This window comes from Stegostoma tigrinum, chromosome 7 (assembly GCF_030684315.1).
Source record: "Stegostoma tigrinum isolate sSteTig4 chromosome 7, sSteTig4.hap1, whole genome shotgun sequence".
Taxonomy (NCBI): domain Eukaryota; kingdom Metazoa; phylum Chordata; class Chondrichthyes; order Orectolobiformes; family Stegostomatidae; genus Stegostoma; species Stegostoma tigrinum.
Window position 1 is genome coordinate 36,157,785 of NC_081360.1, and position 27,057 is coordinate 36,184,841.

Consider the following 27,057-nt stretch of genomic DNA (forward strand, 5'->3'; position numbering starts at 1 on the left):
GTTCCTCTTATTGAAATTCCTATGACCTTGAAAACTAGAAAGACCTAGCTAGCGTATGGTCAATATAGATACATTTGGCAAAGCTGGAAGGTCCAGTGGTAGTTTTCAAGCCAAATTGTAAACTTTCAGACAGGAATGAGGCCTGGATTGCTGAACAGAATGTAAATGTAATCTTCCCCTCTTTAAAAGAGCTGTCAATTGCAAAAATCAGGAAATTTTAGAAGGAGCAGAGAGGCCCTTTACTCTCAACACAAGCAAGAACACTGCAATGTAGAGACTTGACTAATGATGAATGCTCAAGATGTCAGGATCTAGTTAAACTGGGACTCACCCCCCACCCCCCAACCACAACTTTATCCTCTGATACTCTTTCCAGTAGTGGTGTTCATTTTTATCTACAACTGTGGTATAACTACTTGGGCTAGTGGGCTACAGTTTCTCGTGACTGTGTTTATGGATGTGGGCCTTACTCAAACCATTCAACTTCATTTTGAAAAAGTACATAAATAATGATGGAAAATTGATATGTCAGGTCTATTAATACTATAATATTTGCCTATGTCTGTATGTATAGATGATTGTTGAGGTAGTGAGTTGTGATATTTTCTCCAGCATAATCTTTAGGTCTGTTCTGGAATTTAATGATCATGCCTTCAGTTCAGTTGTTCAGTTTACTGTACACAGAATTTGGCTGCTGGCAAAGGCTCACAACACACTGAACTACTAATGCTCCATGTTATTGAACTGTAGGATGTAGTTCATATCACACGTATCCACAACTAACTTTTAAGTCATGCCGCTATGGAGAGGTCATCTCCATAATATAAGGAAAAAAAATCAAATCACTCCATCTTAGTTTAAAATCCTTTTGCCTGCTTATTCCTTTAAATAGTATTTCTGCTACTGGTAAGAGTTAATAGGAATGGACAGATTTAAAAATTAGCACCATCCAAAGAGCAAAATCTCGAAGGTAGTCCGTTGTTCAGTGGACCACCAGTGCTAATCACCATGGCTGCAAGAGATCTGCTGCACTTATTCTAATGCTATATATTTTTGTTATCCTGGTGCATTTAATCATTATAAAAGGTTTCCTGTGCAAATTTTCACTGATTCTATTTTCAAAAGAAAGGTAAAACTATTCAGTGTACTAACTGAGCACAAGAGTAATAAGTACATCATTACTGTTCAAGCCCAGACCAACTATTTCCAGATAGGACAGACAGACAAACATTGTCAACAAATATCTTTTGATTAGCTTTCTAAATTCATGGTACTCACTTTCTTTCCAATATCATGCTTGATTACTTCTTGGACTAATACATCTGCCAGTGTTTTGAAATCACTAACAAATTTCTTATTTTTCTCACTCCCTTTTTTCTCTTGCACCAGCAGCTGAAAGAGTGTCTCCTCTTGCTTGCAGGCTCGAGCAATGTTTGCAGATTTTTCTGAGGCACAGACCAGTGCGGTCAAAAATTCAGTCATTGTGAAAATCGATGTCTATATGAGACCGCCTAGAATGCAAAGAACAGCAGTCTGTTAACTCATGCAAAATAAAATTATTTACAGACAGTTAATACAGCCTGTGAACCTTTGAATCCAGGGCAACATCAATATAACATACGTTTCAAAAAGTATATTATCCAATAGATGATTATGGGAACAATTACACTCACCTCTACAGGCTCCATCCCTACCCCTTTAACTTGTCTGTCTTCTCTCCATCTATCTTCTCGTCTATCCATCTTCGATCCACCTCCCCCTCTCTCCCTATTTATTTCAGAACCCTCTCCCCATTCCCCTTTTCTGATGAAGGGTCTCGGCCCGAAACATCAGTTTTTGTGCTCCTGAGATGCATTTGGCCAGCTGTGTACTTCCAGCTCCACACTTAGTTATCTCTTTAACCTAAAGCACTTGTACTTTCTTGTTCCATGGATTCTAATACTATGTCCATGGATGATGAAGCAGAAATGGGAATTGTCCTTAAATCAACACCACAGTTAGGAAATACATGTTTAAATCTCAAAATGAGTTTTGTTCAAAAAATTAAAATGATAATCATGGAATTGTTTCAGCACAGAGAAGACCATTTGGCCTTTTGCATCTGCCTTTTCCTCGTAACCATGAGCAATCTTGCTTTCCAATAATAATCCAATTCCCTCTTGAATGACTTGATTGAGCCTGTGTCCACCATGCAACCTACTAGTGCATTCCAGATTTCAACTATTCACTGCTTCTCCTCATGTTTCCACTACTTCTCTTGCTAATTACCATAAATTTGCGCCCTCCTGTTCTTGTTTCCTTCCTCTAAAATGAATTGTTTTCCTGTTTACTCTGTCCAGACCCCTCACAAATTTGAAAACCTCTCTAAAATATCCTCTCAAACTTTTCTTCTGCAAGCAAAAGAGTCTCAACATCTCAGTTCTACCTACGTAACTGAAGTTCCTCATCCCTGGAACTCTTCTCATGATTCGTCTATACTTGCTTATGCCTTAGCATCTTTACAAAGATACGATGTGCAGAGGTGAACACAATACTCCAGTCGAGCAGAAGCCACTCAGTGTTTTATACAGGTTTAACATTTATTGTGATAGCAATAAATCGATCAACTGTAAATATTTAGAACAGCAAGGATTCTACCATAAATCCCTGGGAATCTCCGCTGCAAACCATCTTTTTCTCTTTTCTTCCTTCCATTACAGGCATCCACCAACCATTACTCTTTGTTTCTTGTCACGCAGCCAATTTTGAATCCATGTTGCTGCAGTCTGTTTCACTCAACATATGAAACAAGAACAAAAGTAGGCCACTCAGCCGTTGGATCCAGCAAAGTCATTAAATAAGATCATGGCTAAAGTGATTTTAAGCTCAACTCTACATTATTGCGTATACTTGATAATCTTGTGTACGCTTGATAATCAAAAATCTATCTACTTCTGCTTTACAAATATTTATATATTCTGTCTTTTGAGGAAGGGAATTCCAAAGATTCACAACCTCAGACAGAGAAAAAAAATTCTCATCTCTGTATTAAATGAGTGACTCCTTATTTTTAAGCTACGACCCCTAGTTCTAGATTCTCCTAGAACAGGGAAAATCCTTTTGACATTCACCTGGTCAAATCCCCGCAGGATCATATAGGCTTAATCTAAGTCACCTCTGAATCTTCTAAACTCCAGAGGATACAGCCTGGGCTGCCTAGCCTTTCTTCATTAGGCAATTTGCTCATTCTAGGCATTAGTCTGGTAACCTTCTCTGAATTGTTTCCAAAGCATTAGCATCCTTTCATAAGTATGGTGACCATAATACTCCAGATATGTTCATATCAATCCCCCTTATAACCGATGCATAATCTACTCTTGAAATCATTTCCCCTTACCATACAGAGGCTTCTGACTACAGAGAGTTGTGAACAGCCCAGTCCATCATGCAAGCCAACGTTCCATTCACTGACTCCATCTACACTTCTCCATGTCTCAGAAAGACAGCTAACATAATCAAAGACCCCTCCCACTCCAGTTATAATCCCTTCCAACATCTTCCATCATGCAGAAGGCATAAAAGCTGACAAACAAGTACTAACAGGTTCAAAAACAGCTTCTTGGTAGGTTTCTGAGCGGGCCTTTCAAATTTCAAATCTAGTATGATCTTGCTTTTTGTGTACCTTCTTTGCAGCCGCAACTTTGTATTCCTTGATCTGTTCTATAACCTTATGATCTCTGTATGTTATGATCTGCCGTACTGCATGCAAAACTAAACTTTTCACTGTGCATAGGAACATGTGACAATAATAAGTCAAGATCAAATAAAACATTACATTCTGTTAACTTTCCTGATTACTTACTTTATGAATTATGGAAGGGTAGAATGCAGGGCACCCAGATTTTTCCACATCGCAGAGTTCTCCATCCTCCCACCATTTGGATAATATGCTACCTTGTTATTCTTTCTGCCAAAACAGGCAATTTCCCACTTTACCACTTTATAAACCATATGTCAGATCTTTGCCTGCTCATTTAATCTGTCTACACCTCTTTGAAAGTTCAATATGTCCTTTTCTCAAATCACTTTCTTACCGACTTTTGGGTCATCAGCAAATTTAGCTACGATACCTTTGGTACCTTCATCTAAATCATTATATGCACTGTGAAGAGTTCAGGTCTCAGCACTGATATCAGTGACACACCACTCATGACGTCCTGCCAGCCTAGAAAAGACCCATTTATTCCTACTGTCTGTTGCCTATTAGCCAGTCAATCTTCCATCCATGCCATTATGTTATTCTCTATGGTGTGGACTTATATTTTCTGCAGTAACGTTTGATGTGGCACCTTCTCAATATTTTCTGGAAATCTAAGTACAATATATCGATCAGTTACCTTTGTCTACAGCACAAGTTACTTCATCAAATAACTCCCATAAATTAGATAAACATGATTTCACTTTGACAAAGATAACAAAGTGTGGAGCTGGATGAACACAGCAAGCCAAGCAGCATCTCAGGAGCACAAAAGCTGACGTTTCGGGTCGAGACCCTTCATCAGAGCGGGGGATGGAGAGAGGGAACTGGAATAAATAGGGAGAGAGGGGGGAGCGGACCGAAGGTGGAGAGAAAACAAGATAGGTAGAGAGGAGAGTATAGGTGAGGAGGTAGGGCGGGGATTGGTCAGTCCAGGGAAGATGGACAGGTCAAGGAGGCGGGATGAGGTGGTAGGTAGGAAATGGAGGTGTGGCTTGAGGTGGGAGGAAGGAATGGGTGAGAGGAAGAACAGGTTAGGGAAGCAGAGACAGGCTGGGCTGGTTTGTGATGCAGTGGGGGGAGGGGACGAGCTGGGCTGGTTTTGTGATGCAGTGGGTGGAGGGGAAGAACTGGGCTGGTTTTGGGAGCAGTGGGGGAAGGGGAGATTTTGAAGCTTGTGAAGTCCACATTGATACCATTGAGCTGCAGGGTTCCCAAACGGAATATGAGTTGCTGTTCCTGCAACCTTCGGGTGGCATCATTGTGGCACTGCAGGAGGCCCATGATGGACATGTCGTCTGAGGAATGGGAGGGGGAGTTGAAATGGTTTGCGACTGGGACGTGTAGTTGTTTGTTGCGAACCGAGCGGAGGTGCTCTGCAAAGCAGTCCCCAAGCCTCCGCTTGGTTTCCCCAATGTAGAGGAAGCCAACACCGGGTGCAATGGATACAATATACCACATTGGCAGATGTGCAGGTGAACATTTGCTTGATATGGCAGGTCGTCTTGGGGCCTGGGATAGTGGTGAGGGAGGAGGTGTGGAGGCAAGTGTAGCACTTCCTGCGGTGGCAGGGGAAGGTGCCGAGTGCGGTGGGGTTTGACGGGAGTGTGGGGCGGAATAGGGAGTCGCGGAGAGAGTGGTCTCTCCGGAAGGCAGATAAGGGTGGGGATAGAAAAATAGCTTGGGTGGTGGGGTTGGATTGTAGATGGCAGAAGTGTCAGAGGATGATACGTTGTATCCGGAGGTTGGTGGGGTGGTAATGTGAGAACGAGGGGGATCCTCTGGGGGTGGTTGTGGTGGGGGCGGGGTGTGAGGGAAGTGCCCCCGCCACAACCGCCCCCAGAGGACACATCGCTCACACCCCGCCCCCGCCACAACCGCCCCCAGAGGATCCCCCTCGTTCTCATATACCACCCCACCAACCTCCGGATACAACGACACTTCCGCCATCTACAATCCGACCCCACCACCCAACACATTATTCCATCCCCACCCTTATCTGCCTTCTGGAGAGACCACTCTCTCCGTGACTCCCTTGTCCGCTCCACACTCCCCTCCAACCCCACCACACCCAGCACCTTCCCCTGCAACCGCAGGAAGTGCTACACTTGCCCCCACACTTCCTCCCTCACCCCTATCCCAGGCCCCAAGACGACGTGCCATATCAAGCAAATGTTCACCTGCACATCTGCCAATGTGGTATTTTGTATCCATTGCACCCGGTGTGGCTTCCTCTACATTGGGGAAACCAAGCGGAGGCTTGGGGACCGCTTTGTAGAACACCTCTGCTCGGTTTGCAACAAACAACTGCACGTCCCAGTCGCGAACCATTTCAACTCCCCCTCCCATTCCTCAGACGACATGTCCATCATGGGCCTCCTGCAGTGCCACAATGATGCCACCTGAAGGTTGCAAGAACAGCAACTCATATTCCACTTGGGAACCCTGCAGCCCAATGGTATCAATGTGGACTTCACAAGCTTCAAAATCTCCCCTCCCCCCACTGCATCACAAAACCAGCCCAGCTCGTCCCCTCCCCCCACTGCATCACAAAACCAGCCCAGCCTCTCTCTGCTTCCCTAACCTGTTCTTCCTCTCACCCATCCCTTCCTCCCACCTCAAGCCGCGCCTCCATTTCCTACCTACCACCTCATCCCACCTCCTTGGCCTGTCCATCTTCCCTGGACTGACCAATCTCCTCTCTACCTATCTTGTTTTCTCTCCACCTTTGGTCCACCTCCCCCTCTCTCCCTATTTATTCCAGTTCCCTCTCCCCATTCCCCTCTCTGATGAAGGGTGTAGACCCGAAATGTCAGCTTGTGTGGTCCTGAGATGCTGCTTGGCCTGCTGTGTTCATCCAGCTCCACACTTTGTTATCTTGGATTCTCCAGCATCTGCAGTTCCCATTATCACTTCACTTTGACAAAACCATTCTTCTAACCATGCTGGCTCTGCCTGAATACCTTGAACTTATCCAAGTGAACTGATAGAAGGTCTTTAATAACAGCTTTTGCCATTTTCTCTATGACAGAAGTTAAGCTAAATGGTCTATAATTTGCAGTTTGAGTTATAAATTTTCTCACAAGGTACAGGTGTTATCAAATGCCTTTTATAAGTCTATGTAAACCACAGCGACAGTATTAACCTCATAACTTTCTCTGCTTTAGCTTTAAAAAAAATCCAGCAGGTTAGCTAAACACAATTTGTCCCGAGCAAACCTACGCTGGCTTTCTGTAATTAGCTCATATTTGTCCAAGTGACATCTCCCTGACGATAGAAAATTGCTCAGCTATGTTATGTACACAAAAGGCAGGACAAACCCAACCTGACCAATTATGGTCCCCATCAGTCTGCTCTTAATCATCTCTAAAATGATGATAGGTGTTATCAGCAGTGCTATCAAGTAGCATCTGTTCAGTAGCAATTTGCTCAGCGTTGCCCAGTTTGGGTTATGCCAGAGCCACTCAGTTCCTGATCTTATTACGGCCTTAGTTAAAACATGGACAAAACAGCTGAGTTCCAGAGCTGAGATGGAAGTGACTGCCCTATACATGAAGGCTGCATTAGACCAAGTGCGGCATCACGAGCCCTAGCAAAACTGGAATCGGGGAATAATCTCCACTGTTAGGGGTAATAACTAGCACAAAGGATGGAATAATTACTGGCACAAAGATGATGGTTGTGGTTGTTAGAAATCAGTCATCATACATCCAGAATGTTTCTGCGGGAGTTTGTCAAGGTTGTATCATTTGGCCAATTATCTTCAGATCCTTCATCAATGAACATCCTTCTATCATAAGATGAGAAATGGGGATGTTCACTGATGTCTGTATAATCTTCAGCACCATTTGTGGTTGCTCAGAATACTAATGCAGTCCATGCCAAAATGCAGTAAACCTGAACAATATCCAAGTTTGGGCTGACGAATGGCAGTAACATACATGCCACTTAATTGCCAGGTAGTTACCATCTCACAAAAAACTGCTGGCCTTACATTTAATGACGTCACCATCACTGAATCCCTCACTATCAACATCCCAGTTGGTACCACTGACCAGAAACTGAAGTTGCCTAGCCAAATAAGTACTGTGGCAACAAGAGCAGATCTGAGGCAAAAATTCCCAACTTCTCAAAGCTGTCTGGCGTTTACATGGCACAATTCAGGAATGGGATGGGACGGATAACTGCAGCTCCAACCACACTCAAGAAGCTTGATACCATCCATGGCAAAGCAACCCTTTTGATTGGCACCACATCCACAAACATCCACTCCCTCCTCTACAGATGCTCAGTAGCAGCAGTATGTAACATGATGCACTGCAGAAATTCATCAGAGCTCCTCTGATGGAGCCTTCCAAACCCACAACCACAAGGATAAAAGCCACAGGTATATGGAACAACACCATCACCTGCAACAAAAGCGACGTTGCTGGAAAAGCTCAGCAGGTCTGGCAGCATCTGTGGAGGAGAAAATAGAGTTAATGTTTTGGGTCCGGTGACCCTTCCTCAGAACACCATCACCGGCAAGTTCCCCTCAAAGTCCCTCATCATCCAAACTTGGAAATGTATTGTGTTCTTTCAGCATCACTGGGTCAAAACCTTAGAACTTTGTTTCTAATATCACTCTAGATATACGTTCAGAAAACAGATAGCAGCAGGTCAAGAAGGCAGCACACCAACAAGTGAAAAATGTGGGGATGGGCAATAAATGCTGATCCAGCGAGTCATGTCCAAATACCATGAATAAATTTTTGAAAATCTGTGGCTGAAGTCAGGCGAAAAGGGGACTTGAAATGGACATTAAATTACTTCATTTTAGATATGAGATGTCGAATTCCTGTTTCAAGAACATACCTCAGAAACCTAAGCAGGGAGGCTTTTACAAAAAGGTGCATGCAGGTCCTTTGGTTTGTCATGCTGCATTTTCCATGTTACTCCTGTAGCAGATATGTCAAGCCAAGACAACATCAGAACTATTCTTTTAATTCTCACCTTTCATTTCTCTTTAAGAAAAAGAATTACTTCGAGTAAATAATCTTAATCCCAAGTGAATTCAGGGGAAACAACTGGACTATACAAAAGAGTTTCACAAAATAATACATAGAACATAGAACATAGAACAGTACAGCACAGAACAGGCCCTTCAGCCCACGATGTTGTGCCGACCATTGATCCTCATGTATGCACCCTCAAATTTGTGACCATATGCATGTCTAGTAGTCTCTTAAATGACCCCAATGACCTTGCTTCCACAACTGCTGCTGGCAACGCATTCCATGCTCTCATAACTCTCTGTGTAAAGAACCCACCTCTGACATCCGCTCTATACTTTCCTCCAACCAGCTTAAAACTATGACCCCTCGTGTTAGCCTTTTCTGCCCTGGGAAATAGTCTCTGGCTATCAACTCTATCTATGCCTCTCATTATCTTGTGTACCTCAATTAGGTCCCCACTCCTCCTCCTTTTCTCCAATGGAAAAAGTCCAAGCTCAGTCAACCTCTCTTCATAAGAAAAGCCCTCCAGTCCAGGCAGCATCGTGGTAAACCTCCTCTGAACCCTCTCCAAAGCATCCATATCTTTCCGATAATAGGGTGACCAGAACTGGACGCAGTATTCGAAGTGCGGTCTAACCAAAGTTTTATGGAGCTGCAACATGTTCAGAGAATTAATAAGCAAACATTATAATGAAGACAATTAAAAGGGAAGACTTTTTAACCTTGTATTTATGGTTGTTGGGAATTCTGCTTTATATCCGTGTTGTATTCACAATGTTCATAAAGCTTGCTCCTCTTTATTTTGACCTTCTTCTTCTAAAGTCTTACACACTACAGTCCTGATTGAATTATTTGGAACAACATCTTGGCATGTCCTAGAAGATAATATTACTGAATTTTCTTTGCTTCCCAATGTCTGAGGAAAAGTCACACCTATTCCAAGCTTAGATTGGCATTTACGATAAAGCAACATGCTGTTAGCAAGTTCAAACAGCTGCAGTGTAGTACTGTAAATAAAATAAAACCCATGAACTGGGTCACAAGATGAATGTCCTTCAACAGTCATTTCTACAACTTTAGGCATTTGATTTCAAAAAGGTGCAGCAAACAAAAGGCTTATCCTGTCTTTACAACCCAATCAACTTTCACAACTCCAAAACCTTCAAAGTCCATAAAAGATCTTTCCTTTCTCCTCCAATTATTCACGAACATTGTTGAAGACATTTGTGACATACAAGTTGACATGAAATTGTCACGGAAAGTTTTTGAAGGGGAGCTAGCTAGAGTTTTCAAATTCTGGACAGTTGAAGGCTGTGATGAGGTGCCATGAAAAAGGGATTAAGGCCTGGGGCAGATCAACCTTGATCATTTTAATGGCAAGGCAGGTTTGAGGGGCTTTATAACTATTTCTTACATTCTTAAAGGCGAAATCCATTTTATTCATATCAGCAAAAGCCTCAAATTTATTGAGAAAGTGGTTGATTCCTTTTAAGTTGCACAAAATCATAGCAATATCAACACATTAATCTTTATTTAATTAAACAAGCACTGCTATCATGACAAGCATTTTTGACGACTTTTGATATTTAAGAAAAAAAGCAGGAGCTGCATCATTTGTATCATGTTATCAAATGGCATATTTTGGTATCATGTAAATCTAATACTTGTGAGAAATGAAATATGGCTTTATGATAACTTATTTACATAAAGCCAATTGGCCTTTAGCACAGTGAGAGTTATGCAAAAAAATGATGGCATAATACTGTCAATTAATCTTTAACTAACCTCGGTAATATAAGACTGATGATACAATGGCTTTTGACAGTGCTTTGCCTTGATAGCCATCAATCTATCTCACCGAAGTCTGATTTGCACTACAACAGGTGACTGTTAAATCAACACAAGCGCTGAAGAACAGTATTTATTTAACAAAAGGGTGTTTTCTCAATGCACTGTGCATAACAGGTTCTCAAATAAATACAGATGCTTAATTTGCCAATAAATGTCGAATGCTTTGCTTGCATTCAGTCAATTATTCTCACATGTGCCAACTAAAAACGAGTCCAAATGCCCTTAAAGGGCACAATTTTCCATTATTCCAATTTCAGTGATTTGCATTTGATCTTAACTGTTTACTTTAAATCAGCCAACTCCATTTAAAGTTGCTGCCAGTTTTTAAATATTCAACATACAACTGCTCCAAATGAAAACAACCATTTCATCCTATCCTCTGTTATAGTGAAAATGTCAAATGAATTGCTAAGATCACCAGCAAGAACTGTGCCTCATATTATTGTCTTAGATTGCTTGTGATGGGAAAATTGGAGAAAATACTGCTTTGACCTTTTGACCAGAACGTCACACTGTAGTTAAATCAACAGAAGGGATATTCATAACCTACAGGCAGACATTGTTGCATGATTTTCTTCGAAGGAAACACATAGAAATTTGCTGTGGAATTGCTGAAGCTGTCATATATCAACAAGTGGCCATCACTTACAATAAACACTGTTTTCAGCTGCTTTATTGAAGTATCTTCATCTTAACATTACCACAACCTTTGCAAGGGTGTTGCCAGCAGATTGGGTTTTTTTTTAAAGCGTTCTCAATTCCAGACCAGCCAGAACAAAACATTTTGCACAAATCAGCAAACCACTTTCCTCAGCGGTTTACCTAAGAAATTCTGATTACTTTGATATCAGAAGTGCCTCAACTCATACAGCGTGTTAAACTATGCAATAACTATCTGGTGGTTAATTCAATCCCGTATCTGTTTTGCCTCAAATGCTCCTGTAACTTCTACTGCATGAAATACACAGGAAAAATATGAATTACAATCCAACACATCAGTCAGTTCATAGCAGTAAAATCAAATTGCGTTGTACAAAAAAAGTTCGATTCTGAAAAAAATGTAGATGCAGAATTTGTAGAACAAATAAAGCAAAGTAGCAATAACACATGGTGTTTTTTCATTCACAGGCAAATTTTATGAAGGAGATAGAGGGGAAAAAAGGCAGAAAATACTTGAGAATTATCACGCTTTAGTCTCAATCAGGTGATGGAAAAAGAAGGAAGCCAGATCCTGTTATAACATTTTACAGCTTACAAGCATGCTCTTATGGAATTCTTGGCAATATTCAAAATTTCCAGGCCTATGGAAAGTTTGTATTTTACCTTGACAGACGGACGTTGATCTCTTTTAGCAAATGCCAATACGTTTTATTTATTCTCAGGAGGTGTGTGCTAGTAGCAAGACCTGCATTTATTGTCCACCTGTAGCCTGTCCTTTAGGGAATGAGGCAATAAGACGTCTTGAACCTCTGCAGGCCTAGGTCTGTCCAACTGAGAATCAGAATGACGTTTCTAGCTTATCAGTGCTGCCAGCTTCAAAACAACTTTACATTGCAATGGAATAAGTACCAGTTAAGCCACATAGATAAATTACAGTTTAAGCAAACTGGGTGATTTTTTTTGTTTAGTAAGGAAGTTGATTTTGATTGAGCACTGAACGATGCATTCTCTTCCAAAGTGGATATGGTAGAGGTATTACATGTTACAGACACCTATATAAATAATTTTAATTTAAAATATTCCATGGGATCTTGTTTAAAAGAACTATTGATGCATCATGTACTCCATGTATCTGTACATGTGTAGACTTTTAAATACGGTCACCTGGAGCTATCCTTAGGTTGTCCTAATTTCTTCAGTAGAATTCCTTGCAATATCTGCCAAACCAGTGTGGGAGATCACTGAATTTAAATCCCAATTTACATCCAGCACAAATCAAGTTGCCTCAATCTCTTATTTAGTTTAAAACAATTGCGCTTGGAGCCTGCCCCACCACAAATCTTGTCCCCACCCCTCCCCACAAAGAGCAGATTTATGCTAATTTCAAAACTGATCACAAGCCTTTGAGACCATTCTTAAAATTAAACCTTTCCTTCTGGAGCAAGGACGCCACCTGATGTGTTTTACAAGTTGATGGATTCTCTGATAAAAAGAATTTGTTTCAATTATTAGAAATTAGTATTAGTTATTTGCTCAGAAAATTTAACTGTATTGAAGGTCGCTGGGTCCCCTGGCCTACATGAGCCTCATTCCAGTATTAAAGGGGTAGCTATGGAGATAGTAGATGCATTGTTGGTTATTAAAATTCTATAGATTCTGCAAAGGTTCCTACAAACTGCAGTCTTAATAGAAATACTACTTGAGAAGGAGAACAGACAGGAAATCAAAGTCAGGTTCACGCCTATTACCTCCAACTCAGAAAAACATAAGTCTGCTTCTAAATGTTCTCGTCTCTGTTAATTTGTTTTCTTTTTTGTGCTAATTTACATTGGCATTGGAGTTTAAAACTTAATTTACCATCAGTTCAAACTTGCTGCAATACCTTGGGAATGATCTCACTGTGGACAACAATACAAGAAATTTGAATGTGAATACATTGACATAATACACAGGTAAAAAATACCACAAAGACATGGAATATAATTAAATTGTCATCAGTTTCGATTCTTTGTGATTCATCCTAATGAGGGCTCTTGACTATTCCAGGAGAATTTCTACATCCGGTTTATATCAACAATCAAAAATAGCACAATCACCTCAAATGACCAATGTTCCAAATCATTTTGTTTAACATTAGGCAAACATGACAGGCATATCTCTTTTATAAGCTGGCAAACTGCTCAGCAGCATTGTGTCAATATTTATTTTTAAGCAAAGTTTGGGACGTGGAGATCTCTGGTACAGCCAACATAAATTGCTTGTCCTTTTCTTGGCCTTGACTTGGCAGCAGTGGATCTCCTTCTTGAGCCATGGCTGAATGAGAAGGAAAGATGCACAAACAATGTGGGAGTTCTAAGACATTGATGAAACAATGATGTAAAATATTGATAAGGAGCAAGATTTTGTGTTGGGCTCAGAAAATGTGTGTCAGAATGTTTCTCATGTTCAGACACCCAAACCTGTTTTTCTGCTCATGTCTACCATTTTTATATCTCTTGGAGACCTGAGGGAGGAAGTTTTCCAAATCCTTGGATAATGCTGGAGAAGAGCCCGTGCATAGACAAGCTGAGTCTAGGCCTGAAACATCAGCTTTTGTGCTCCTAAGATGCTGTTTGGCCTGCTGCGTTCATCCAGCTCCGCACTTTGTTATCTCGGATTCTCCAGCATCTGCAGTTCCAATTATCTCTGATACAATTTAGAAGACCCTGTTTGATTTGCTGAAATATTGCAATTCTCCAACATAGTTCTTATCCTCCAACCCTAAATCCTTATTCACACTCAAGCCCCCTATCATTCCCATGCACCCTTCATTTTCACTCCTCATTCTACGCCAAACCCTCTTACCAAAAAAAACCTCATACTCCCCATGCCCTTCAATACTCCTCTTACTCCCATCACTTTCTCTATTCCACCCCAAGTCCCCATGTACCATCTTCATCCTCCCTCACATTCCACAAGTCCATACATAATCCCATGACCCCCACACTCCCTTAGTCCTATTTTTCTTCAAAAGCCAATCACACTGGTCCAAATGGGAAGACCTCAGGATAACAATCTAATGGAGCGATCATACAAAAGGACATGTTTGATCCGAGCTATCATTGGACAAATCAGATTGCAGACTGAAATCTGGATTGATACATCATATTTTATTTTGGCTTTAACCAGAAGGTTTCTCAATGAAAAACAACTTCACAATGTTGCAGATTTTGCTTGAACAACATTAATGAAAAAAATGGAAGATAAAATAGAATAATGTACACCATTTACTTACAGCCCAAATTTAAAGAGTTTTAAACACATTGTAGAAGTACAATCCCTCTAATCCTAAAACAATCTTCTGCAAATCCTGAAAAAAAGCCTTGTATAGCTTTGTATAGTTTTATAGTACTGACATCAGAGAGAAATCTTTTCCAAATACCTCATGTGCGGAAGGTAAGTGTGATAGGAAACACTGAAAGCTTTTTCCTGGAGCTATCATACACCTGAGCTTAAACATGCAGGTCTTCACATTATCTGCCCTGGATTTTAGCCCAACACTTTTGTTTTGGGACTGTAATTAACTTCTTACTTTAAGGCAGTCTATTTTGAGTGTATCCTCCCCTCTCGGCAGCATGGTTCTATACAATCATCTTCATTCAAGGGCTTCTCAGAACTACTCAAAAACATGTAAAACTGAAAGAAGAGAGATAACAAAGTGTGGGGCTAGATGAACACAGCAGGCCAAGCAGCATCTTAGGAGCACAAAAGCTGACGTTTCAGGCCTTGACCCTTCATCAAAAAAGTGGGAAGGGGAGGGGGTTCTGAAATAAATAGGGAGAGAGGGGGAGGTGGATAGAAGATGGAGAGAAAAGAAGATAGGTGGAGAGGAGACAGGCAAGTTAAAGGGGCGGGGATGGAGCCTATGGAGGTGAGTGTAGGTGGAGAGGTAGGGAGGGGATAGGTCCGTCTGGGGAGGTTAGGTATGTCAAGGGGGCAGGATGAGGTTACAAGGTAGGAAATGGAGGTGCGGCTTGAGGTGGGAGGAGGGCATAGGTGAGAGGAAGAACATGTTAAGGGGGCGGGGACGAGCTGGGCTGGTTTTGGGATGCAGTAGGGCGATGGGAGATTTTGAAGTTTGTGAAATGCACATTGGTACCATTGGGTTGCAGGGTTCCCAAGCAGAATATGAGTTGTTGTTCCTGCAACCTTCGGGTGGCATCATTGTGGCACTGCAGGAGGCCCAGGATTGACATGTCATCCAAGGAATGGGAGGGGGAGTTGAAACGGTTTGCGACTGGGAGGTGCAGTTGTTTATTGCGAACCAAGCGTAGGTGTTCTGCAAAGCAGTCCCCGAGCCTGATTTCCCTGATGTAGAGGAAGCCACAATGGGTATAGCAGATGCAGTATACCACATTGGCAGATGTGCACGTGAACATCTGCTTGATGTGGAAAGTCTTCTTGGGGCCTGGAATGGGGGTGAGGGAGGAGGTGTGGGGGCAAGTGTAGCACTTCCTGCAGTTGCAGGGAAAAGTACCGGGTGTGGTGGGGTTGGAGGGGAGTGTGGAGCGAACAAGGGAGTCACAGAGAGAATGGTCCCTCCAGAAAGCAGACAATTGGTGGGGTTGGATTGTAGATCGTGGAAGTGTTGGAGGATGATGCATTGGATCCGGAGGTTGGTGAGGTGGTGAGTGAGGACGAGGGGGATTCTCTTTTGGTGGTTATTGAAAGAAAGTCTCCTTCTCTCTAAGCTACGGGTGTTTCCCCTAAGCTAAAAAAAATCCCCATACCTGGAAATTTTGAACAAATAAAGCACAATAGATCACCTCGCCAAATTATAAAATGTGTTAAGGCTAACAAAATCCCATTAGTGCCACCAAAGTGCCTCTTAGGAACTGTTTAAAAATCAGTCGCCATGGCTACAGAAATACATACAAGTTAATTATTAATTTCAGACTCAAAGAAGACCAACATATCATTAACCCAAAATGCAAAAATACAAACTTTAAATGGCGTTAAAAAATAAATAAAGTATAAATAAATCTGGCAGTTCGTATTATAGACACTTTATACTTTAAAAACCTTCACTGATAGTGCCCATTCAAACACTAAAGCTCCTTAACTGGGCATCCCGCTGTCAAAAATAAATGTTTATCCATTTATAACATCAAAAGAAAATTAACGCTTTAAAAGGTTCTTAGAACTGCAATAAAAATGTGAAGCCAGGCTAACTTATGTATTCACAAGAACATAAGAACGAGGAGTAGGAGTAGGCAATTCAGCTGAAAAAAGCTGAAGAACTGCAGATGGTTGAAATCAGAAATAAAATCAGAAATTGCTGAAAAAGCTCTGCATGTGTGGGCTGCATGTGTGGAGAAAAAGCAGAGTTACCATTTTGGGTCCTTTGGTCCTTCTTCAGAACTATTCAGAACTGTTCTGAAGAAGGATCACTGGACTTGAAATATTAATTCTGGTTTTTCTCAATAGATGCTTCTCCACAGATTGCTGAGGCAACTCAGCCCATCTAACCCACTTCACCATTTAATATGATCATGGCTGATCTCATCTTGGCCTCATCTCCACTTTCCTGCAGCTCTTCATAACTTTTCAATTAAATACTAATTGAAATCTGTCTATCTCCTCCTTAAATTTATTCCATATCCCAGCATTCACCGCATTCTGGGGTATTGAATTCTACAGATTCATAACCCAGTTGAGAGAAGTAATTTCAGCTCATATCTGTTTAAAATCTGCTACCCCTTATTATAAAACTGTGACCTCATGATATAGATTGCCCCACATAAGGCAGATTCTATAATCCTGGTCATTTTGAAATACAATCAGGTATTCATAATAGCCACAGCTACAACAGCAAATTCTGAGAATGTCAACAATGGAAGATTTGAAACTAAGCCATCATATGTCCCTATTAAGCTCTAGATAGTGTTTCATTATCATTTCAAGGTAGACTACATGTCAATCAATGGAGTATAGTTCATGCTTAGATTTTTTTAATCTTCAAAAGCAGACTTTTGTTCGAAACTGAAGATCACTGGACTTTTACATCTTAGACCAAAATATGGTATGGTTCCTAGTACATCTTTCTACAATTTTGAAAGCTGAATGATTTTTTTTCTGGGAACATTACAGTAATGTGTATCAACATTTACATAAAGGTGGTCAACTTCATAGTCAACCAAAGTTAATCACTACATTAAATAACACCTACATTACTTCGCAAAGTCTAATAAATAGATCTGATCTAACCCTCATCCGTTTAACTGACCTCATTGTTACCATTAACAACTTTTCCCTTAAGTCCTCCCACTTCCTACAAACTAAGGGGGTGGCCATGCGCCCCCACATGGGCCCAAACTATGCCTGCCTCTCCGCAGGATACATGGAGCAGTCCGTCTTTCGCTGCTGCACTGGCACTCTCCCCCACTCTTACCCCGCTATATTGATAACTGCATCAGTGCTGCCTCATGCTTTCGTGAGGAGCTTGAATAGTTTACCAACTTTATGAACACCTTTCACCCCAAACTCAAATTCACCTGGACCATCTCCAATACCTCCCTCTCCTTCCTGGACCTCTGTCTCCATCTCTGGTGATCACCTTGAATCTAACATCTACTTCAAGCCTGTCGTCCCTCAGCTAACTGGGCTATATCTCCTCTCACACACCCCTCTGCAATAATGTAATCCACTACTCCCAATTCCTCCGCCTGCGCTGCATCTGATCCCAAGATAGGGGCATTCCAGTCCCACGCATCCCAGATGTCCTCCTATTTCAAGGATGGTAACACACCCCTTCCGGTAACTGAAATGCCCTCAACCACATCTGTTGCGTTTCTTGCACTTCTACCCTCACATCCCCTCCTCCCAACAAAAACAAAGACAGAATCCCACTCGCCCTCACATTTCACCCCACCAACCTCCGCATCCATTGTATCATTTTCCGCCACTTCTGCCACCTACAACTCGACCCCCTCAACCACCCTATCTTCTTTTCATAGGAACTGCTATCTTCACGATTCCCTTATCTGCTCCACACTCCCCACTGGCCCACCACCCCCAGCACCTTTCATTGCAACCACAGGAGGTGCTACACCTGACCCGACATCTACCTCCTCACCTCCATTCAAGGCACAAAACAAACATTCCACATTAGACATGGGTTCACCCGTACATCTGTCAACTTGGTCTACTGCATCTGTTGCTCCTGATGTGGCCTCCGCTACATCAGTGAGACCACGCGGAGGCATGGAGACCATTTTGAACAGCATCTGCGCTCTGTTTGCGGCAAACGACATTTTCCGGTCACAAGCCATTTTAATTCCCCCCAGTCCCTGGGTGACATGTCTATCCTGGGACTCCTCCACTGACACAATGATGCCACATGCAAAGTGGAGGAGCACCTCATATGCCGCCTCGGGAGCCTACAGGTCAACGGCCTAAACGTGGATTTCACCAGTTTTAAAATCTCTCCAGCCCTGCCCGCATCCAATGTCCAGTGCTCCCTCTCATCCTGCCTCCTTGACCTGACACAGCCTGTCCATCTTCTGCATGTTTATTCTATGGCAGCTCATTTTCAATCTCATTAGAGTTGATGATGCAAACATGTACTTACTGTCCTCAAACAATCAAGGGTAAGATTTATTGAGAGCCCTAATGATGTCATCCTGTGTCCTAACACAAAGTGTCTCTATTAGCTAATGCATAAATCATAATGAACATTTCCCTTGTCTTGCTATATGTGAACCAAAACCTATGCAAGGACGCCCAGCTTTGATTCAATCTCATTGGACAACATCACTTGATAGATAAGGGATCTTGGCCACCATTCTTTCCATCACATGTCTGACCAGGAATCTCTCACCATCTGCCTTTGGCGTATGTTGGGAAAATTTACAGGTTGACGCTCAACCTGTTTGGCCAAATTATTAATGCACTTCTCTTGGCCATCATATTCTAGAGTGAGACTCAAACCAGAATTTTTGGCTGAGAGGCTTGAATTGTGCTTCCAGACTTACACAGATCAAAAGAGTCAAAAATATTGGACAATCATCAAGAAATCCAATAGTGAATTCATAGAAATTACACTACTGAGAACATAGTTAGAATCTTTTACTGCAAGCAATATTTAAGATGAGCGCTATAGTTAGATTGATGGGGCAGATATTACCACTGAACTTGGATGTTTGCATGATGAATCCAAATCCCTTTCTTCTGTGGGTTTCTGCAGTCTTTCTTCATTTAAATAACATTTAGCTCCTCTATTCATCCTGCCAATATGTGTAACACATTGTATTCCATCTGCCAAGGTTTTGCCCACTTGCTTAATCTGTTTATATCACTCTGCAGACTCTTTGTGTCTTCCTCATCACTCACCTTTCCACTGATTTATGTAACATCCACAAACTTGACAATAATACATTCACTGTTCACATCGCTAATATATTCTGTAATTAAATCATTAATATATACTGTAAATAATTGCGGCCCTGCACTGATCTCTACGGCAAACCACCAGTTACAGGCTGCCATCCTGAAAATGCAACCTTTCCAACTGTCTTATATTATTTGGTCAATCTGCTATCTATGCTAATACAATATCTGCAACACAATGAGTTCTTGTCTTAGCAAGTAGCTTAACATGTACTTAATAAAATTCATTCTGAAAATCCAAATATGTAACATAATCTGCTTCCCCTTATTGATCCTGCTTGCGACCTACTCAACAAATTCTATTAAAGTTATCAGAACGATATCCCCTTCATGAAAGCATGCTGACTCTGCTTGATCATGTTAAGTATTTCTAAATGCTCTGCTATTACATCCTTTAGAATAGACACAACATTTTCCCAATACTTAACATTAAATTAACTGGCCTACAGTTACCTGTGTTTGGTCTCCTTTCCTTTTTATATAAAGGTGTTGACAATTTTCCAATTCTCTGGGACCATTTCAGAATCTAAGGCTCTTGGGAGATTACTACCAGTGCATCCACTACCTCTGCAACTACTGCCTTTCTCTTCTCAGGTGCATCCAATCAGGTCCAGTTGGCTTACTGGTCTTTAGCTCCATTAGTTTGTCAAGCACTTTCTCTCAAGTGATAGTTATTATATTTATTTCCTCTCCTCCTTTTGCCTTTTTATTGTTTAGTAATCTTAGAATGCTATTAATGTCTGTTACTATGAAGACTGATGCAAAGTATTAATTCAATTCTTCTGCCATTTCCTGGTTCCATGTTGTTATTTCCTCAGTCTCATTCATTAGGGGCCTATGTTCACTTTGGCTTCTATTTCTTTTTAAGTGTTCACAGAAGTTCTTGCTGCCTGTATTAACATTACTTACAAGGTTACTTGCAAAGTTTAATTTTTTCCTCATTTGTTTTGGTTTGCATTTTGTTGGTTTTTAAAATGTTCCTAATTCCCTGGTTCACCACTAATCTTTGCCACATTGCTTTTTATTTCAATTTCATGCGATCCTTAACTTCACTGGTTAACCCACAGTTGGCCTATCCCTTCCTGGAATCCTTCTTCCTCACTGGAACATGTCTTTGCTGAGGAGCCATGAACTATTTTCTCAACTGTCTTGAATGTTAAACTCCTTTCTCAGTCCGCTCCAGCCAGCTCCACCCTCATTATTTTGTAATTAAACTTATCAGCTCAGTACAGTGAGTTCTGACCCAAGTTCCATCCTCTCAAACCAAATTCTAACTTCTACCGTGTTATGGTTACTGTTTCCTCGGGGATTCTTCTTTAAATTCTGACATGATTTGTTCAACCTCTCTCCTTACACATCACTAAATCCAAAATAGCCTGATTCCTAGTTGAATCCGCAACATGTTGTTTTGGCAAATTAATCTAAATACACTCCAATAATTGTTCCTGGTGGATTCCTCTGCCTATCTGACTATCCCAATTTACATGACGATTAAAGTCACCCATGATTAATGTACTGTCTTCCTTACATGTTTTCACTGTCCCACTGTACACCTACTGTTAGAGGCCTATAAAATACTTTTAGCCATGTCTTCTTTTCATTTTTATTTCCTACCTTCAACCGATATGGATTCTGTATCTTTCTTGCTATCATACTTATTCCATCCCATACCAAGAATGCTTTCCCATCAACCTTTCCTTCTAGCCTGTCCATTCAAAAAGTCACATACTCCTGAATATTTAGCTCTATGCTTCGATTTTTGTTTTAACTACAGCTCTGTAATCACTGTAAGATCATACCCACTGACCTGTACTTGTGCCATTTGTTTTGTTCATGCTGCTTTAATCTGCGCAGGGGATGTACTTGCCAAGTGGCAGGAGTGGGCCTACTTGTAGTTGCCGTTCAAGTTGAATGTCATCCTAGCACTGACTGTTAAGGCCACACACAAGTAATTGGCAGTTCGGTAAAGGTAATTATTGTGCCACGTTCCCAACCCTCACCTCCACCCCAAACCCCCAAAAAATCCCGCAGCGTCAGCATCTACTGGAGAGAAGGGCCGCACAGAAAATTAGGATATTATGTTAATTGTTGTTCTTGCTAACATGAAAGATGTCATTTCTAGCAATTCTCCTATATCAACGAAGGAAATTACGTCTGACATATGTACCAAATAAAATTATAATTGGAGGGTACAGGAAGCACATTCTAACCACACAATGTGCGAATGGCAGGACACAGCGGCGTCTGTTGTTTAGAGGGTCACTAAGCTTCCATGCACTGCCGCAGAAGAGGAGGGGGGCGTAGAATCTGTGCAGGGCTGCACTCAGCAGAAAGCAACCCGTGAGATAGCGGCTAAACTGACTGGGAACATGTTCCCTGTGACAGGGGCCAAGAAACTCCGATGAAATGGAAACAGCCCTGGTGAGAATCTGCGCCCTCCAGGTCATTGGCCCTCTGATGCGACCTTTGATGTTTCAAGCCCGTTTATCGGACCCCACCCTCAGCAATGTGCCGCGCGAAAAAGAATCCAAAATGCACCCTTGAGGTAACAGATAAGAGCAAAAGACCCGCCTTTCGCACTGGTACTTTTCTGCATGCTATGCAGGTCTAGATCTCCAAGATGTCCATTCTAACATGTTAGGCCAAGCACTTTCACCTCTAACTTTCTGCCCACATTTTCGGGTCTCCCAGTGAACAATAACAGCAAGTCGCCACATACAAGCTGCTGGATCAGATTACCTGGAATGGTCGCTGCTGGTCCGGCACTCAGATGCCCGTGGAGGTCATTCTCTGCACAGGGGGGTGCGGTATGTGCACAGTCAGCAGCAGCAGTGTGCAGTACACCAGCGGTTGAAATGACCCGATCTGCGGAAAGGGAGAACAGATGAGGCGATAGGTCTCTCTGACAAACACAGTCACACTCACGTCTGTGGCTCGTTGTGATGGATGAGCGATGTCGCTTTGCGAAACCACCGGCTGTTCTCATGCAAGCCTCCAGTATTCAATGCAACGAAACTGCCACCCAGAGGGCGGTGTGTGAACATCACCCTCACGCTGTAAATTGCGCTAAAAAAATCCACCAATAATCCCTAACAAAACTTGCACCTTTCAATTTTTTAAAACTGTTTTGCTCATTACTTTTAAAGTGTAGTACTAAAGCTTTTGGAAAGACATCATGTGATCAAGCAAAGTTAGCATGGCTTGATGAAAGTGAAATCATGCCTGACAAATTTACTGGAAGCCTTTGAATCGGTACAAGCTGGATAGATAAACGGGAAGAAGAGAATGTAAAAAAATAGATTGAGATTTCCAGAAGGCATTTGATAAAGTACCATACATTAGGCTACTAATTGAGTGCCCATAGTGTTGTGGTAGCATATTAGCATGGATAGAGGATTGGTTAACTAATAGAAAAGAAAGGCAAATGGGCAGGTGATCATCAGAGGCCATTTCTGCACCTCCAGTGAGATGCCACCACCAGATATTCCCCTCCCCTCCCTTGTCCGTCGTCTGCAAGAACCATTCCTTTTGGGATGCCCTGGTTCATACATCCTTCACCCCCAACACCTCCCCAAAGTCTTACGGCAACTTCCCATGTAACCAGCGAAGGTGCAATGCCTGCCCATTTACCTCCTCCCTCCCCAGTATCCAAGGGCCTAAACATACCTTCCTGCTTACAAAGTGGTCTTCTCAACATTGGGGAAATGAAGCTTGGACTTGGCGACTGCTTTGCAGAACATCTACGTTCTGCTCGCAAGAAAGACCCTAACCTACCTGTTGCCTGCTTATTTAACACACCACCCTGCTCCCTGGCCAAGATCTATGTCTCTGGCTTGCTGTGGTGTTCCAGGGAAGCCTAATGCAGGCTGGAGGAACAACACCTCATTTTCCACTTGGAGACCCTCTAGCCCTTCAGACTCAATATTGAGTTCAATAATTTTAGTGCCTAAATTCTGCCATGTCCTAGCCTCCTACCCCACACACCAGGCCTTGTTACCAATAGCCTGCCACTACACACCCCCTTGTTGTTACTCACTAACAGTGCCCATTATCGCCCTCCCAGCCTGATCATTAACAACTCCTTTGTCTGCCCAACTGTCTTTCTCTCTCTTTGGGTTCTATCCTATCATTTACTCCCTACCCTACCCACCTCCCTTTCTTCTGCATAAAAACTGATGTTTTCCCACCTACCATCAGTTCTGAGGAAAGGTCAACGGACCTGAACCATTAACTCTGTTTTTTCCTTCACAGATGCTGCCAGATCTGCTGAGCTTTTCCAGCAACTTTGTTTTTGTTCAGTATTTAGACCATAGCTGGAATACTATGAACTGCTATTGTGGTTCTCTTATCCAAGGAAAGATATACTTGAATTGGAGGCAGTCCAGAGAAGACGCATTAGGGTTGATCCTGGATATGGAAGGATTGTCTAAGTTGAGTATTTTGACTTTAAGACCATAAAACAGGAACAATAGTAGGCTATTCAACCACTTGAGCATGCTCTCCGATTCAATCAAATAATTGCAGATCCAACATTCTTCACATCCCCTTAAACTGTCTTTTCCCCATATCCTTTGAACCCACTACTAAACAATAATCTATCTATCTCTAAATATTCACAAGCCTTTGAGAGAGGAATTCTTCCACATCTCAGTCTTAAATTGATACCCTTTACTTTTGAGACAATAGCCTCTGATCCTAGACTGTCTTATGACCGTAAACATCCTCTCAGCGTTTAAGTCAAGTCCCTTAGGCAAAATCCTGTACAGTGTAGCAGATCTCTTTATTCTTGCACTCCAAACCCCTTGCAATAAAGTCCAACACGCCACTTACCTTCCAAATTGTTTGTTGGACTTGCATGCTAACATTCTGCGTTCCTAGAATAACTAAGCATGTTTAAGCATGCAATGTCCTTATGAAAGAAAGGGATGCCAGATTCTAGCAATTTTATTGTACAAACCAAAGCCTCTGTTCTAGATATCCATACTTGCAATTCAGTATCTGTAGTGCAGCTGAGCTTCCATTATTAAAGGGGACAATTATTGTTCTTTATGGCAGGCATGAAAAGTGCTGTTTTACTGGTTCAAGATCAATTTTCATCACACAGCATTTAACAGATCATTTTTGGGTTTTTTGTTCATTTAGTTCTCAAGAAGAGGTGTCACCTTTTTAGTTGGATACAGAAAGCAACATCTAAAGATTTAAGATTTACTCATAGACATCTACCTGATATTCTGATTTTTTTGGGACAGTTATCAATGGATATAGCCGTTGCTTTGTGAGTGGTGCACATGTAGATTCCTAACATATATGTGTGATATAAAGTGATAATACAGTTTCTTCACACATATGAGAAGAAAGAAATTCTCAAATTTTATTTTCTTGTTTTGCTCCTTTCATAAACCATGAAACAGCATTTCTCAATGCTAGCCATGAAGAATCTTAATAACATTTCACAAACCTCAGGTAATTCAACAAATGCAGATAGTATGGGCAGAGTTTTCCACTCTTTTGAGTGGATGGGTGATAATAAGGAAATTATTATTGGGAAAATTTGCCAAGACGTTAAAAAGTAGCATGTTGGTGTTAAGAAAAAATTTTCAATTTTCTACTTAAGTTTAAATGGTGACATCAGAGTCTCACTATTAAATGATACCTACCTTATATCTATGCACCAGTATCTCGTTATTAGCCAAAACCATCTCATCAAATGCCAATTCTAGTTCTCTCTTTCCCCAATAAAGGTAATACCAATTCCTGACACAAAAGTCATAGCCGTAAACTGGTGGCAGCATCTTGTTGCTTGTTTCTCTGGGCCTTCAGCCAACTCTGTCTTCACCACAAACCTCTGCCTTCTCCACAGATACCATCCTCCTCTAAGCTAGTGGGCACAAGTAAACCACCTGCCTCATCTACACCTCTTCTGAAGAACCAACTCTCACATTACTTTAGCACTTCAGGACATCACTTTAAAGTTCATAGGTAGCCACAACTTGTAGGCTTCTGTAAGATTGCTTTGCACACAGAGTCACACAAACATCTCATGCATCTACACAGTGTGTATTGTGTGGCTGTTCATTTCTTAGTGTTCATTCACTTTGCACTGGCTTCGAGGCTAGCAGCCTCTGTGGCTTGCATTGCATTTTAGCTCAGAGAAGAGGTAGGCAGCTTGTCATAGTTCAGAGCATTGAACGTTCATGGTGGTGGACATGCTACAGTGTGCTACGTCAGTGTCATATCTACAGGATGTGTCAGCAGCTTAAATGGCAAACACACTACGTTTGCTTCAACCAATGGCCTGTTGAAAAGTCAAAGGGGACCAGGTATCAATAAGTCAAAGCAGAATACAGTCGTCAGGGTGAACTTCTACAATGAGTCAAGGAGCTGGACTGATTCCAACATAGGAGTTAGACAGTGGTGACTCAGGTGTTTACCAGAGTACAGTGACAGTGTCTTTTCAGTCTGAGGTTTAGGCCACCTTGAATCCTGCAGATAAAATGCAACCAGTCTGGGATTTACAGTTAGATCAGTCAGGGAACTGTGGCATGAATGGTGAACATTTCACTTCTCCAGCTGTGCAATTCCATGAGGTAGAGGCTGCCGAACCAGGATGTACAATTAATGATTTTGAAGAGTGGAAGATTACACAGGGAAAATCACATGAGCCATGATGGATCTGACTCAATGCATTCCACTTGAGAAATCATGTTGCTCTATTTGTATGTCAATGATTGTTTGGTAATACAGCATTTCGGATCTATTTGACCAATATAAGCTATTCTTCATCAACAGCACAGTGGTCAATTTAGAATTCAATTCTAAAAGTTGCTTTTTTATATGTGTTACCCTATTTTAATACCAGGCAAAAATGGTATTGAAATAGAAGCTGTCTTTCCCATATTTAACACATCACAATAAATGAGGAGCACCACCAATCGACTTACTTTGCATTCTCAACTTCAAAAAGCAAAAGAAAATTAAAGTCATTGTATATTACAATATTTTAGTGAAACATTAAGTCATATAGAAAGTAGTACGTGTGATATTAATTGAATACGTATTTGCGAAGAAATCTCCTTTTGACATGACATATTGCATAGATTTTCATGCTATTAAAACATGGCATATTTTGTTAAAAAAGTGACACATTAAACTATATTAATAGCTTAAGTAATTACAAATGAAAGACCATTAATATAAATTCCATTTGACAATTGAACTTTACAAATTAACAAATTATTGTGACTTTTGAAGTCTCAAGTGACATTATTGCTGTTCGTCACTCTTGTCTTTTACGCTCTTATAAGAGATGTAAGGGCAGCACTTATTGCCCATCCATACTTACCCTTGAGAAGATGATGATGGAGAGCTGCCTCTTTGAAGTGCTGAGGA

The 27,057-nt window shown here is 41.5% G+C and overlaps 1 protein-coding gene across 3 annotated transcripts in view; it reads right to left on the reverse strand.

Moving 5' to 3' along the window:
- The window catches only part of LOC125454481 (inositol polyphosphate 1-phosphatase), a 71,753-nt gene extending 49,075 nt beyond the window's left edge, over window positions 1-22,678 (reverse strand). For 2 of the 3 annotated variants that reach the window (XM_048535307.1, XM_048535306.1), the window contains exons 1-2: window positions 22,408-22,678; window positions 1,279-1,511 (exon numbers count right to left, since the gene is read on the reverse strand). In XM_048535307.1, coding sequence (XP_048391264.1) covers window positions 1,279-1,482 — 204 coding nt within the window. In that variant the 5' untranslated portion in view covers window positions 1,483-1,511; window positions 22,408-22,678. Of the gene's footprint in view, window positions 1-1,278; window positions 1,512-2,637; window positions 2,669-22,407 lie in introns of those variants that run through there. The other variant, XM_059647165.1, reaches the window with a different exon arrangement.
- Window positions 22,679-27,057: the final 4,379 nt, after the last annotated feature.